The sequence below is a fragment of the Aspergillus sclerotioniger genome (assembly GCF_003184525.1).
Source record: "Aspergillus sclerotioniger CBS 115572 chromosome Unknown BO94scaffold_3, whole genome shotgun sequence".
In the NCBI taxonomy this organism is placed as follows: Eukaryota; Fungi; Ascomycota; class Eurotiomycetes; order Eurotiales; family Aspergillaceae; genus Aspergillus; species Aspergillus sclerotioniger.
Window position 1 is genome coordinate 1,417,223 of NW_020290993.1, and position 14,152 is coordinate 1,431,374.

Consider the following 14,152-nt stretch of genomic DNA (forward strand, 5'->3'; position numbering starts at 1 on the left):
ATTACCCTGAGTCAATAATAATAATATCTAGTTATTGGGTGATAAGTTACCAAATTTAGTGGACTAACATAACAACTACACCATATATGATGGAGAAAAAAATGACAAGAAGGGGATTCGAACCCCTGCCTCTTTCGAGACTGCAGTGCGACCCGAATTGCAACCCGGGTAAGCGAAGAATCACTTGAATGCAGCACCTTAGACCGCTCGGTCATCTTGCCTTGATTTATGAGTAACCACATAAAAATTAAACTGACATTCCAAAGGCTAAATCTTACATATCAGGACGCGATAACCATTGCCACATGTCCGGAACGTCAATCCACGAAAGAAGACCTAGGTCATCCTGTAACGAGCCAAACCCAAAGTCGGAGTCTGTCCAGTATGATGAATCCAAGCCTGGAGTGTTGGTCTGGGGTGGGACGGACGAAGTAGGTCCATCTGCTGCAGAGTGAGCACCGGCTGTGTGGGTAGGAATGCTACCTCGACTGGGATTTGGAATGTCCCTTGGACTGGGACGGGACGAGGGCCGACCGTGAGCTGTTTGACTGAACGCTGCTTGTAAGAAGCGGAGTGAGGTTCGTGCTGATTGGCTAAACGTGGCCATGTGGGTGAGGACCGTTTCGCTCTTCTTCCAGGTTTCTTCGATTACGGCAGGATTGACTGTGTCGGATAGCGATGGTACCGAGGATGCCATGATAAGGACGAGGGCGCATGTGGATGCATCTATTATCGATAGTCAGTCTCTAGTGATCCATGTCGCACCATGGCAAGGGCCCTTGAGCTTCTGGTAGACACGCGCAGGCATTGAAAGACCTTGGCTGTCCTGCGCTCGTTGCTTGGTGTGCTGATAGCAGGGTGAAGTAAAATAGACGTATCTAGTAGCCGGGAGAGGATAACTCACAAAAACCATTATACCACCAAGCATCAGTAAATGGCGTCAAATACGTATCGTAGGTCAACTGAACCAGGTCAATTGCAGTGGTCACACAGGTAGCCGCACATTTATTGATGATGCAGGATTGAAGAGAACTCTCCGCATCTCTCCAGGCTGGACCGTTGCGTTGCTGGTTTGTAACCGGACTACTATCCGAACAGACTTGGGTGAAGATTGGCCGGTAGAGTAAGAGACGGATATAATAGTATCTGACAGGTCAGCATTGATGGAACGAGAATGCTAGTCTCATTCTTACCGTGAGCGAAGGATATTTCGCTGCCGATCTAGAATAGCCGACTCGACAGGACGATCTAGCCGCTCAGACGTAGTCCACTTGAGACATGATGGTAGACCGGCTTTGAATGATTGCAGTTGTCTTTCCAGTTCTAGCAAAGGATCAAAACTGCCTTCTGACCAAAATGTGGACTTCACCCCCTCACTCGACCGACTGCGCCACATGTTATACACATCTGATAGGACTTTATCCAAAATGCGATATAGCTTAATGGTTCCCATATAGAAATACATAGTGGGCGGGACTGCACCTGTCGAATAAGGCAACGGGACTGGGGCCAGATGGCTGGTCATGCTTGGACGGCCGTGTGTCATGCTCACAAACCTAGGTAGACATGGGTCAAAGGTGGCCAGAACCGAGGTGAAGAGCACCTACACATCCAACATCACGCAGCCATGCCATGTTCGCCGGCGGACTTCGGTCTCCAGAGGCATCATTGAGGATGGATTGGCTTCATGCAAGCCTAGGCCCTGGGCGAGACGACAGGCCAGCCCAATCGCATTCCAGCACCTACTCGGGTAGGGGCTACTCTGCAGATAAAGTGCCACTATCAGCAAAGCCTGGACTACTCCAACCGTATGGATCTCGAGCAAATCCAGGCCTACGAAACGTTTAGAGCGCAGGAAAAAGGAGTGTGCTGTCGCCTCCCGCTCGTGGAGTGGAATGTCCGAGAAATGACAGCCAAGGGCAAACATCGCATTCAGAGCGCAATGGAATACGATTGATTTGGGATTGGAGTCGAATTGTCCCCCGAGACCGATGTGAATATCTGGCAACTCATTCATCTCTTCCTTGGATTTCCACAGGTTATCATATGCCATCTCAAAGGTCGGTTGGTCAAAAAAGGGATAAATGCAGGCTATATGCTCCCAAAAGCAGTCGAGGAGGTGATCTGCTAGCGAGCGAGGGGGCAGTGAAAAATCATTCATCCGATATTGCGTGTTGGGAGACTCATAAAACTGATAGTGAGCTGAACCAATGCCAGCACTGGACGCAGACGACTGCCACGGAATGGAAACCCGCGCAAACCTCATCAGAGATGCGGTCGATGAGGATCCATAGTATTCCCTGACCGGGGTCGGGACCGCCAAGGCGCCACCCGGCGTGGAAATCTGTCCCATTGTGGTGACATGGCCCGGACTGTCAAAGTGTGGCGATACCGAGCTTGCCTCCGATATATCCCTCCTTCCTCGAGTAATATTAAGATTCAGGCCGTCACGAAGGATAGTGGCGCGGCCTGAATTTGTCACTTTCTCATGGAAGGGATTTGCTCCCTGTTGCTGATGGCTTGAGCCAATCCTTGGCATTATAGACGCCTGCTCGACTGCATGCTGTTCAATTTCAGGACGTGTTTGACGCACTTGGTCATCCCCGGTGGCGGTTTGGGGGCTTGACCGTTGACGCTGGCTTGGTCGTGCAGTATTTACACGACAGTCTTTCTGGTATGAGGCATCCTCACGTTGGTCTGGTGCCGATACTCCTGCTTGCAAACAGATATCTTCGAGTTCCTTAATTCGCGAGCGCAGGGCCCGGATATATCTGTCTTCCGTCAACAGCAGGAACGGTCGCATTACGAGAGGAAACTTACTCTTCTTGACTAGCCGTTCTGGAATTCTCCATACTATATGCACATTGGGCAATTCCGTAGGACCGTCGCAGACACGACCCACAGACCGGTTTTTCTCCATCGCAGCGGATCTTCTTCTCCCGGCACGCATCGCATGCTAATGCGATCTTCCGGCGCGAGGTGCGTTGCTTGGCGATACCGCCCAATTTTGGGGGCATCCTATACCTGTATGAGCTAAGCCCGCGTTCAATGTGATGACCAGGAAATTGTATGTTGATACCGGCCCACCGAATGTGAGTTGGTGTTCACATCACGGGGATGGTCATGTGACCGATACAAGCTTCGGAACGACCCGAGAATGGCCTGCCGAAAAGGGAAGTCACCTGCTTTCTCGCGGCCTGAGGACACGCGGCACTTCATGCTACAGCCTCAATCTTGATTCAGTTACTCTCTGGGATGAGACAAAACACTGATCTAGCCAAATCTAGGTATACTCAGGTGACAATGACGGCATCCATCCTATCCACCTCTGGCCGGGTAAACCGGCACTGTAAACGACCCTCGGATCGCACCCGGGAGGCGCTGTGCTCTGGCCGAGGTTGGACATCTTTCCTCTATAAATATCCCAGTGCGCGACAAAGACTGCCTCATTGAAGTTGTTTTGTTTACTCTGCATCACGTTCGTCATCCTTCATCATGTCAAAGATTGACACCCATCACCACTTTGTGCCGCTTTTCTATGCCCAAGGTAACCCAAGACGTCCCCTGTCTCTGAGCTGAGGTCCATGCTAACTCAACTCCTCTGGATAACAGCGGTCGAAAATGCAGGAGGTGATCCGTCTGGGTGGCCAACACCCCAATGGACCCCCGAAGCCTCGTTGGCATCAATGGAAAAGAATGGGACCCAGAAAGCCGTCTTGTCTCTGACTGCTCCCGGAGCTGTCATCGCCCCAGACAATATCAGCAGACGCCAACTGGCCCGACAGGCCAACGAATATGCCCCTAGCTTGCGAGATGCAAAGCCTGATCGATTTGGCTTCTTCGCAGCATTGCCGTGCCTGTCAGACACTGAAGGAGCACTGGAGGAGATTCGGTACAGCCTAGACGTACTCAAGGCCGATGGCGTAACGCTGTTCACTCGATACGGCTCCGGAAATCACTATCTGGGCCATCCGGACTTCCGTCCCATCTGGGAGGAGCTCAACCACCGCAAAGCGGTCGTGTTCATCCACCCTACTCACCCAGCCGATACCAATCGCGTCAACCCCAGTCTGCCTCAACCAGCCATTGATTATCCCCATGAAACCACTCGAACCGCCGTTGATCTTCTCACAACCGGCACAAAGCGGGCTTTTCCCGACTGCAAAGTCATCCTCTCCCACGCTGGTGGCACCCTGCCCTACCTGATTTCTCGCTTAACGACGGTCACAAAGTCCCCAGAAGCAACATACAATCCGTACAAGACAAATCCAGGTAATATAGTGGAAGATTTCAAGTCATTCTACTTTGACTTGGCTCTTTCTAGCTCTTCTGCCGTGCTAACCCTTCTGTTGAGCCTTGTGCCTCATGATCACATTCTGTATGGTAAGAAAACACCGTCCCGTGGCTACGGATTAATGATGAGTATGAGCTGACGCTGAATGTTAAGGATCCGACTTCCCATACGCTCACAACGATAAGATTGCTGGGTTTAGGGAAGCTTTGGATGAGCATCCCCTAAACCAAGAGCTGAGAGATCGAATCTACTTTGAAAATGCCGAGAAAATATTCTCCCGTCTCTGACAGATGGAGTTGTTGGCCTCAATAAATGAGATTAGAAATGAATGTTCGTTGTAATATATAATGTTAAGTTCATACCAGTAGGCCAAAACGGAAATCCGCTGGCCATCTGGAGAACAGACGGAACGAAGACTCTGTGTCCCAACATATAAAAGAAGGCTAGACCTAGTACCTGTACTTGAGTGAGAAACCAGAAGTGCCAGGCCAACAGAGGAAGGCCTTATTGCCGACACATGGATTAGGGATAGGGCCGGAATGCACCCGAATCGCCTCACGGAACGTCCCGTGCCGGTGATGTCACTCATCCCGGGTCTCTTCCGAAGGCTCCCCCATAAGTCTTCAATCGCCCAAGCGTCAGTCCTACAACCATTCTTCTCATCATTGATTGCTTTTCGTACCACACATATATCTCATCCATCAACACAATGGCGGATCACGCAAATGACTGGCTGCAGGGTAACCTCCCTTGGTCGCATCTGCCGACAGTAAACAAGATTGATACCCACCATCACTTTTGTGCCATCATTCTACCGTCAAGGTTGTTCTCCAATAGTCATCATACATTGAAGTATAACAACCACAAGCTAATCATACCACCTTTCCAGCCGTCGAAGAAGCAGGAGGTACTTACACACGACATCTCACCACCTCCTGCAAAGGATTCCACTAACCCTACCCAACCGCCAGGCGACCCCAGTGGCTGGCCCACTCCGCACTGGAGCTCCATCCGATCCGAACTGCTCATGAAACGCCTGGGCATCCAAACCGCCATTCTCTCCGCCACTGCTCCCGGCGCCTGCATTCTCCGCGGCCAACCCTCCTACAACCTCGCCCGTCAGCTCAACGAACATGCCGCCGAACTCCGTGACAAGAACCCCGACAAATTCGGCTTCTTCGCCACTCTCCCCGACATCCTCGACACCGATGCCGCGTTGGCCGAAATCCACTACGCAATGGACACCCTCCATGCAGACGGAGTCACGCTGTTCACCCGCTACGGATTCGATCACACCTACCTAGGCCATCCACTCATCGAGCCCATCTGGGCTGAACTCCATCGTCGGAAATGCGTGGTATTCGTCCATCCCACGCACCCGGTCGACACCACCAAGGTGAACAGCAAAATGCCCCAACCCGTGATTGATTACCCGCACGAGACGAGCCGTACTGCCATGGATATGATTCTCATGGGGACTCGATCGAAATATCCTGACTGTAAGGTAATCCTGTCTCATGCGGGAGGGGCGTTTCCCTATCTGATCAGTCGGTTGGCGACACCGTTGCGCAAAGCACCAGGGTTTGCATCGGAATTGACAATGGGTACCACGCACGAAAAGGTCATGGAAAATTTCAGAAGCTTTTATTATGATTTGGCATTGTCGTCATCCCCACAGGTATTGGATATGTTGTTGAAGATTGTACCTCATGATCATGTTCTCTACGGGGTGAGTTCTATTTTCCCTCTGCAGCATATACACAGATGCATACGACTAACACCCACCCCCCATCCATAGAGCGACTTCCCCTACGCCCCTCCCCCAGCGTACCCAGCCTTTCTGGAAGACCTGGAAGGATACGAAATGCCACCAGAGCTACGGGATAAGATCAACTTCGGGAACGCATGCAAGTTAATCCCACGACTTGCGAGAAAGGAGGTATAGGAAGGGGATACAAAATATGCATGGAATGGAGATGAACATGTCACAAACACGACGTATGCACTGTGGCATAACGCATTGAAGAAAACCATCAATCTAGCATCATCAAGAAAAGAAGGTCTTATAACATGTGTGTAGTAATGCTTCACAGAGCCCCATACAAGCCCTTTAGGGGTGCATGGCAGGCCCCTGTTAACGTGCTTGGTAAAGGCCCTTAGATGTGCTTGACGGGATTCTTTGCCCATCTCTACTATCTTTAAATACGTGTTTTTAAAATGCGTTAGCTGTGTTTACTAAGGCGCTTCGCAACCTCTTGGGCTGTCCGCGGGCCAGGACCTAGTAGATATGAAATAGGCCTTAAGAAAGCTTTGATTATGAGGTGAGCAACATGTTGGACATATGATTCACCGGGATTTGATTTGCTGAGTTGCAATAAAGAGGTAAATTAGCTATTTCTCTATAAAAGCTCGAGAATCTTGCACACCAGCAGCCGCGGGGGCTATATCTTTTCTCCAGACTCGTGCTTTTCAAGAGAGCAAAGGCATGGCAAAATCTATTGACAGCGCTTGGATATAGGAAGGGAAACTGGCCTCAAACCTAGTGAGAAGCAATGCGTGCAACTATTAGTACTTCGATCGAACGCTGCCATAGGGCACACCGTTGAATTCCAGCTCGAACAGCAAGGACGCGGAGGTAGGAATCAAGACCAAGTCAAAATTAATCTTGAAGTACTCCACTCCTTTAGAGTTGCTTAGTTTTTCGAAAAGCTCCCGAGGGATCTTGCTGAGATCTGCTTCCAAGGAGCATAATGGAATTGTTTCTAAGACGGGTAAGTAAGGGTCGGGATAGTTGCTTTTATAAACCTACCATCATTCTTTATGTCAGGTGCGATGTCATTCTGACAAAACAGTAGGCCGTCATTGAACAAGAGACCATATGCATCAACACTCGTTGATCGAAGTGTACGATAAAACGGTATTTTGATGGGATTATTTTCGGAGAGTTTCGAGAACTAGATCATTCAAATCAGTCGTTTTGGAAATTGTGTACCATGGATCATGATCGGCAGGCACCTTGTGTATATGCCATTTCATCCTTCTATGGACGAAATACTCTTCCTCAAGCTCGTGCCAGACCTTGTCGTCAGGATTGTGTTTACCCTCAATATATGGAGTAGAGTACTCCACGCCGTAATGGCGACGGGCAATGCGACTCTCCACCCGATTGCCATCAAGCCCCCGATAAACCGCGCCGCTAGGCTGTCATTAGTTGTTGGACGTGACTGGATGTAGTGTATCGAATCAAACCTTACGACCGCTGACCACCTGCGCAGCTGAGTTAGCCAGCCGAATCATTTCCGGGAGACCAAAGAACTTACGCGTCGGGGGGCTGTAACACAGTCACAGTAGGATTCGCTTCTTGCAAGCGGTGGAAAAGAAGATTGGAGGAGCCGAAGCCGCCTACGAGAATGATAGCCTGGTGGAGCGTACTTAGCCATTCCTTGTCTCTGTTCCTACTGGAAGATATCCCGACTAACCTTTGGGGTGAGCTTCGACTTCTGTATGCCCTCCATCTGCTCAGCGACAAGCAATTCCACATCGCGAAGAACAGGCTCGAAGATACTTTCAATATCATCACTAGCTCATGTTAGAAAACTTTAAGGACTGCGATCAGTCCTTGTTCGCATACCTGGAAAGGTAGAAAAGTCCACCCTCTATTGGAATTGAAGGGTCGTCACGCGCTCCTGGAACTGGAATAAAGTAGTCCACGTCTACATACTCATCGTCATACTTTCCAACATAGTTAGACTTCACTTGACCTTGCCAGTAAGAAATGATGGATTCCCTCGAAACGTCGGATAAGGCACCGTAGCCACTGGGCCCCATCTTTTCCTCGAGCATGTGTTCAAATCGTTGATCCAATATCATTGACCCGCAAATGCGGCCTAATTTTTCATCAGCCATGCTACTATCGCGTATAAATGGCAAGCAATATGTGAGACTCAACGTACCTGCTCCCTTCACTACCTCCATGAGGGCGAGAGGCTCTAGTTCAGTAATCTGGTACGAGATGAGGTCCTATCTTATTAGCCATAGCACGGCTGAGCTGAAACTTCCGTTATACTCACCACAGTCCCACCTCCAGCATCGCATACGATTAATACATCATTTTTCTGTCAACGTTAGATTTAGGCCGATAGGGAATGTTGTAAAGAACCATACCGCAATCGAGTTGGGTTGGGTCGCGCGCAACGAGTAAAGGGCAGCAGCTTCCGGCTCTGAGACAAGAGAAATCTCTTCGAGGGAGATCCCTGCCTTCTCCGCGGCTTGTAAGGTCCTGTGTTTGGCCTTGTCAGACCAAACAGCTGGAACTGTGAGAGTGAATCGCTTATCGATGGCTTTGGCGGGTATCCCAAGACGCCGCTCGAGGACCTCCTCGGCGTGGCGAATGAGATGTCTCATAAAGTCCGCTGTCACCTGGACGGCGTCCTTTTTATACTTCTTCAGCAGCTCCTTTGAAACTAGGGATGGTGAATACGTTGTCTCCTGATCTTCATCAAGAAGAAGCTTAATGCCTCGGAGAGCCTCGGTGAATGCTCGAACCTGGTAGCCCCAGGTGGGAGATTGGGTACCGTAGGATAAAATGGAAGGGACTTTCACGGATTTTCCTTCAAGAATATGAGCAGACTTTCTAGCTGGTGCAGCTTAGACATGTACATACTGTTGCCGCCACCGGGCCAGGTGGACATCACTTCAATGTTGTCCGTCGATCCCTTGAAAGCCCAAGCAATCCTGGTCTCTGTAAGTTTGGATAAACGGCTTTCTGGAGTATACACATACCCGCTGAAGGTTGTCCCGAAGTCCAAGCCAACGACGATCGACGGCGCCATTTTAACACTATTTCAGGTGGGTGGCCCCCCGAAACCCTTCTATTGTATGTTTTGGGTTCTTGTGAATGCTATCGAGGCACCAGTGAGATAGTGGAAGATAGAAGCTGCTTGGTGGGTGGTAATTTGGGGGTGGGTGAGAAAACGAAAAGAAAATGGGGAAGAAAATGGGGAAGAAAATGAGGAAGAAAATGAGGAAGAAAATGAGGAAGACGTTGAGGAACAGGTCAGGTGATCGAGACTGCTTACAGTGAAGTCAGAGTGAAAGCAGGGTGAGTCTTACTTCCTGTTTGGTGTAAGATGACTCCGTACTACGTGTGATAATGATCATTGGGCCTTCTTACTGCTGTTTCTGGAACTTACATATCTGGTTGAGACTATGAATACCACCTACCTCCTTGGCATTGAACTTGACCATGGGTGCTTTGAAATTGTTGGGACTTTCGTGAATGGCGTCATTCGCAAGATAGTTCCGGTTGTTTCTTCCTCATTGTAGTCATGAAAAGATTGTAATGACTTGACCTCGACAATTGTGGCGATTTATAATTCATCGCGCCAAATTTTTTCAATGCGTCATCTTCAATCACGACATCCTAGATTCGCGCTCTTGATAGTCACATTCTGGGTGCAGATTACAATGGGATTCTCCAAACTAATCCCCTGGGCACTCCGGGGAGTGCCATCTTCAGCCAAGGAGCAAAGTGACACTCGTGCCAGGAGTGAGGTGGTTCAGTATCCCCCATTGAGAACCAGACGGGCTGCCAAACCAGTCAACGCTAGCCAGGTGGATACTGAATGCTTGGCTATTCCCGAGAATCCATTCATCAAGGAAGCAGCATCAGTTGTGCAGGCTAGAGGAAGGAGCGGGCGCACTTGCTCTGGCCCTTTGGGGAACGATATGGCGACATCAGGGAACGCAGAGGGTTTGCGCGAGGATGAGATGACCAAGGTTTGTGAAACATTTTGCTTCCTATGACAGTATTAACAAGACGTACAGGAAATTCAGTCTCTTCGGCGGCGACTCGAGAAGCAGACTACGCAATTTAAGGCATTCAATGATGAAATCAAGCAAGAATATCGACTATTACTTCAATCACATCAGAAGATGGAAAAGCAGCACTCAGCAGACAGAGAAGAGATCCAAAAACTTACTTGCCAGCTGAATAAAGCACACGAAGAATACGAAGAGGTGAGAAAGAGCCAACTAGCAGACAGAGCAAGGATTCAACAGCAAGATCAACTACTGCAGCAAGCGCGTGAGGAAGCATCGAGCAGTACCAAACGGCATCAGGAGGAGCTAAATATACTCTATAATAAGCTCAGCGCCTTGCAGAATGAACAGCCAAGCCTGGGAGATGATCAAATAGTTGAGATCATGCGCAGTCTGAACCAGAATCTGGATCGTTGGGTCAAGGTCAACTTTAAAGATACTACGAAGCTGGAGTCGTGGACTGTTCCACACAGCTCCCCTCAGCGATGGGCCTATATTCAATCCTTTGTCTCCAGCTTAATCTATTCCTGGATATTCTTGCCTTATCAGTTTGGATTAAACGATGATCCATATGGGCGTGTCCTCTCCACAGTGGAAGCATGTGTTAAAGAACATTGTACGTGCTCTTTGAGATTTATCTGGTTGAACTGAAAGCACTAACCTGCTGTAGGCTCAGATGCAGTGCTCAATACTTGGGGGATTGCTACCAGCATGGCCATAGAAGGGGGTACAAGGGATAACCGCGAGAATATACTCATTGATATTGTCAAGACGGTCGAGGATCAGTTCGGTGCTCATAGCTCCACCAACGAAGAATCCCGCAGGCGACAGCTTATCAAGCTGCTGCGGAAATGTGCAGATTACAAGATTTCCCTGACCCGACAGAAACAAGCATTCTTCTTTCGCTGCAGCCCAGTCGGGGCTCAGTTTTGCCCGGAGCTCATGACATTTGGTGGAGGCGACGGACAGCCAGCGGACAAGGTGAGATGGTCGCTGTGGCCAGCCATCATGAAGTGGCATCCTGATACTGGCGGGGATGTTCTAGAAGCAGAATTGGTGTGGACTATGGAGTGACTTGAGCATGTTCCACGCATCCTTCCAGCGAATCGAAACAGATTGCTTATCGTCGGTTTGCAAGTTCATCCTGGATCTCAGCCTAATTGCAGACAAGGGCTATACTCCACTACTTTAGGCCTTCTACGCAAAATGATCAGAGTATCGTCATGTATGTTATCTTCGTAATAGATTTAACTTAATGTCATTAGTGAGACGACATGATTATTCTCCACAGTAGCAGTCATCTACCTCCCCGAGGGTATGTATCATCTCTCCAACTAGATTAAAGGTCAGTCGCCGGCTAAATCATGATTGTTATGAATAGCTCTTAAGTGTACTCTGGTAGATCATGGATTGACTCATTACAGCATAAATCTCTATTAAGCATTCTCGGAGGTGATGCGCTATCAATACAGTAAATTTATCGGAAATCACACGCTTACTTGTCACTTGAAAAAGGGAGAACGCGGCTAGTAAATAGGCCCTAAACTTTCTTTTTATTTTCTGGGGAGAAGCGGGAGCTTACAGTTCTTTGTTTGACAGGTAAGCACTTGTCATGCTGTACTACTTAACAATTCATTCAGTTGGCCCTTTTCTTTCACTCTTACTCTTTCACATGGCTGTATTCTCAGTGCTTGTTATAGTTTATCCATTCACATTTTATGACTTACACATGTTCGATCCCTCACCACGAATCTTAATAAACCCTTTCTGCTCCTGCTAGTTCATCTAATCCACATCTTGCTCCCCGACACCCCCCAACAATCCTTGAAAATGGTCACAGCTCCTCCTTTCGCCATGGCACCCCATCAGAGGGAGGTCCCTCCCGCCTCTCGCCCAGAGGACATGAAAGTCCTGTGATTGGGCATGTCCCGCACCGGAACCATGTGTATGTCTCCTCCATCAACACACTTCGAATCTAACACATCCATACCAGCGTTGTATGTCGCACTCAAAGAACTAGGCTATGCATGCTACCACATGGTGAAATGTTCCCTCGACAATAGCAACAATTCCCTAGGCAATTGGAACCAAGCCATCGAGGCGAAATACCACGGCAAGGGACGCGCCTTTCAAGGCAGTGCCGATTTTGACAGGATGCTCTGGCGATATGATGTGCGACAATCCCTATCCTTTTTCTCTTTTTTTCTAACATCTCAACAATATCTGAAGACTGATACATATACCAGGCCGTCACCGACATCCCCTGCATCCTCTTCGCCGAAGAATTGATAGATGCATACCCCAACGCGCAGATTATTCTGACCAACCGAAATATCGACACTTGGGCGATTTCAGTGGAACGCTCCTTCATGTCTATTCTAACAATGAAACGCTGGAAGCTTCTGGAGAGGCTTGACACCGTACGTAACCCACTCTCAACACTCCACACCTCTAACCAAGCAATTAACAGGTTTGGACCCGCCCCTACATCAAACTCCTCACCTCCGCTCTCGACATCTGGACCGACGGAAACTGGAAAGATCGTAGTCGCTTAATGGCAAGCTTCAAGGACCACTATGAGCATGTCCGCGAGGCAGCGCAGGCGCGGGGACGACCAGTGCTGGAGTACCGAGTGCATGAGGGCTGGGGACCGCTGTGCAAGTTCCTGGGTAAGGAGCAGCCTGATCGCCCTTTTCCGAAGGTGAATCAGGGGGATTGGACTGCGCAGTATCATGTTGTTGTGTTTTGGTGGGTGTTTTTGACGAAAGTGTGGTGGGTATTGGTGTCTTTTGGATTGTCGCTGGTTGTTGTTTTGGTGGCTTGGTGGGTTAGGTCTAGTGAATGATGGATGGAAGCAGATATGGTAGCAGGGGTGGATAGATGGGGGTGTTGGACTGTCTGGGTATTGGATTTATCTGTTTGGAGGCTATTTCACCCAGATATCTTGTAGGAGTGGAATATTACAGTGTTTCCTCAGTCCTCCTTGTCCACATTTTCAGTTTTAGATATGCATTGGTTGTTTAATTACCTTCACTAGTCATAAACCTGTTTGCTATACATGGTCTTTCCGGTAAAGGTTTCACCGGCCCAACCCAAGGTAATTTTGGAACATATTCACCTTGGAATAGGTCCACTACTAACCAAGAGGTATCCTTTGGTCTAGTTAGCAGATTCCAACAGATAACACCATAACATGCTGTTCGTACTAGACATACCTCAATGCAGTGGAATTGATCAGACTACTGTAATTCCGTAGAAAATCTTATTGCAGCGCACCTTACATGCTCTCTACAAGGATCTCCAAAGTACCAGAGCATTAATCACTCCAGAACAGCCATTCCCACATTCCCAAATTACATACATATCACGGAACGATGAGCCTATAGCCCGTAATACCCATGAGAGGTCACCTTCCTCCCGACCACCGACAACATCCACGCCACAAAGGCGAGTTCCCCCAATCACAATGTGACATTCCACTATCCCATCGGTACCTTTCCCGTCATACACAGGATCCATCCTACGACAATTCCCTAACCCTCCCACCTCTCCAACTATATAAGCCCCTCCCACACCCAGCCAACTCGATCCTAATACCCTCAAGCCAGACAGCATCACTCTCACCGATCCTCTCCACTCCGCTCCACGTCCTAAGCACTCAACAATCCGACCTTTCCATCCTCCCGATCACACAGAAAAAGACACCCTATATTATATACATACATATACATATATACATCCCGCAAAATCCAACCTCAAGAAGACACTCCCAAACCCAAGCCACTTTGACATTCCACGGAAAACCTATCCTCCATGAAGCGCAACTTTCCTCCTACACCACAAGGACCAGGAATGGATAATTCCATCTACACAGACACAACATGGAAAACTGTTTCCACAATACAAGGCGACATCTACCACATGATGCAGCCGGTTCACAGGTGCAGTAACAAACGCCCTATCCTGCTAGTTCACGCAAATGGGTCGGAGTGTCTGTCCACTCCGAAAAGCATCTTCAGTGGTGACGGGTGTCTATCC

General features: G+C 48.9%; 6 protein-coding genes and 1 non-coding gene across 7 annotated transcripts; 4 read left to right on the plus strand and 3 right to left on the minus strand.

Annotated features, from left to right (window-relative positions):
* Nucleotides 1–102: 102 nt before the first annotated feature.
* On the minus strand, nt 103–221 carry BO94DRAFT_t61. Its single transcript has one exon. It is a non-coding gene; the product is annotated as a tRNA-Leu (tRNA).
* On the minus strand, nt 194–3,042 carry BO94DRAFT_571971 (uncharacterized protein). The gene is made up of 6 exons (XM_025614898.1): nt 2,821–3,042; nt 1,608–2,771; nt 1,194–1,556; nt 905–1,146; nt 274–726; nt 194–215 (listed from the first exon to the last, which is right to left on the minus strand). Exons 1-5 carry the CDS (start codon nt 3,015–3,017, stop codon nt 275–277), a joined length of 2,418 nt encoding a protein of 805 aa, XP_025472152.1. The 5' UTR covers nt 3,018–3,042; the 3' UTR covers nt 194–215; nt 274.
* Nucleotides 3,043–3,439: 397 nt separating this feature from the next.
* Nucleotides 3,440–4,624, plus strand: BO94DRAFT_508660 (amidohydrolase family protein). The gene is made up of 3 exons (XM_025609670.1): nt 3,440–3,547; nt 3,613–4,383; nt 4,448–4,624. The coding sequence occupies exons 1-3, from the start codon at nt 3,496–3,498 to the stop codon at nt 4,579–4,581; spliced, it is 957 nt and encodes a 318-aa protein (XP_025472153.1). The 5' UTR covers nt 3,440–3,495; the 3' UTR covers nt 4,582–4,624.
* Nucleotides 4,625–5,003: 379 nt separating this feature from the next.
* On the plus strand, nt 5,004–6,390 carry BO94DRAFT_563012 (amidohydrolase family protein; the record flags this gene model as incomplete). The annotated part of the gene is made up of 4 exons (XM_025614326.1): nt 5,004–5,094; nt 5,184–5,201; nt 5,266–6,023; nt 6,093–6,390. The coding sequence occupies 4 exons, from the start codon at nt 5,004–5,006 to the stop codon at nt 6,237–6,239; spliced, it is 1,014 nt and encodes a 337-aa protein (XP_025472154.1). The 3' UTR covers nt 6,240–6,390.
* Nucleotides 6,391–6,859: 469 nt separating this feature from the next.
* On the minus strand, nt 6,860–9,126 carry BO94DRAFT_508663 (Hsp70 family protein; the record flags this gene model as incomplete). Its single annotated transcript, XM_025609671.1, has 12 exons — nt 6,860–7,056; nt 7,104–7,248; nt 7,310–7,490; nt 7,544–7,561; nt 7,615–7,712; nt 7,774–7,873; nt 7,926–8,181; nt 8,248–8,314; nt 8,365–8,409; nt 8,459–8,904; nt 8,958–9,028; nt 9,071–9,126. The coding sequence occupies 12 exons, from the start codon at nt 9,124–9,126 to the stop codon at nt 6,860–6,862; spliced, it is 1,680 nt and encodes a 559-aa protein (XP_025472155.1).
* A 634-nt stretch (nt 9,127–9,760) lies between these two features.
* Nucleotides 9,761–11,188, plus strand: BO94DRAFT_606790 (uncharacterized protein; the record flags this gene model as incomplete). Its single annotated transcript, XM_025616525.1, has 3 exons — nt 9,761–10,072; nt 10,121–10,730; nt 10,785–11,188. The coding sequence occupies 3 exons, from the start codon at nt 9,761–9,763 to the stop codon at nt 11,186–11,188; spliced, it is 1,326 nt and encodes a 441-aa protein (XP_025472156.1).
* A 771-nt stretch (nt 11,189–11,959) lies between these two features.
* On the plus strand, nt 11,960–12,985 carry BO94DRAFT_606791 (sulfotransferase family protein). Its single transcript, XM_025616526.1, has 4 exons — nt 11,960–12,059; nt 12,108–12,286; nt 12,361–12,534; nt 12,585–12,985. The coding sequence occupies exons 1-4, from the start codon at nt 12,038–12,040 to the stop codon at nt 12,957–12,959; spliced, it is 750 nt and encodes a 249-aa protein (XP_025472157.1). The 5' UTR covers nt 11,960–12,037; the 3' UTR covers nt 12,960–12,985.
* The last annotated feature ends 1,167 nt before the right edge of the window (nt 12,986–14,152 follow it).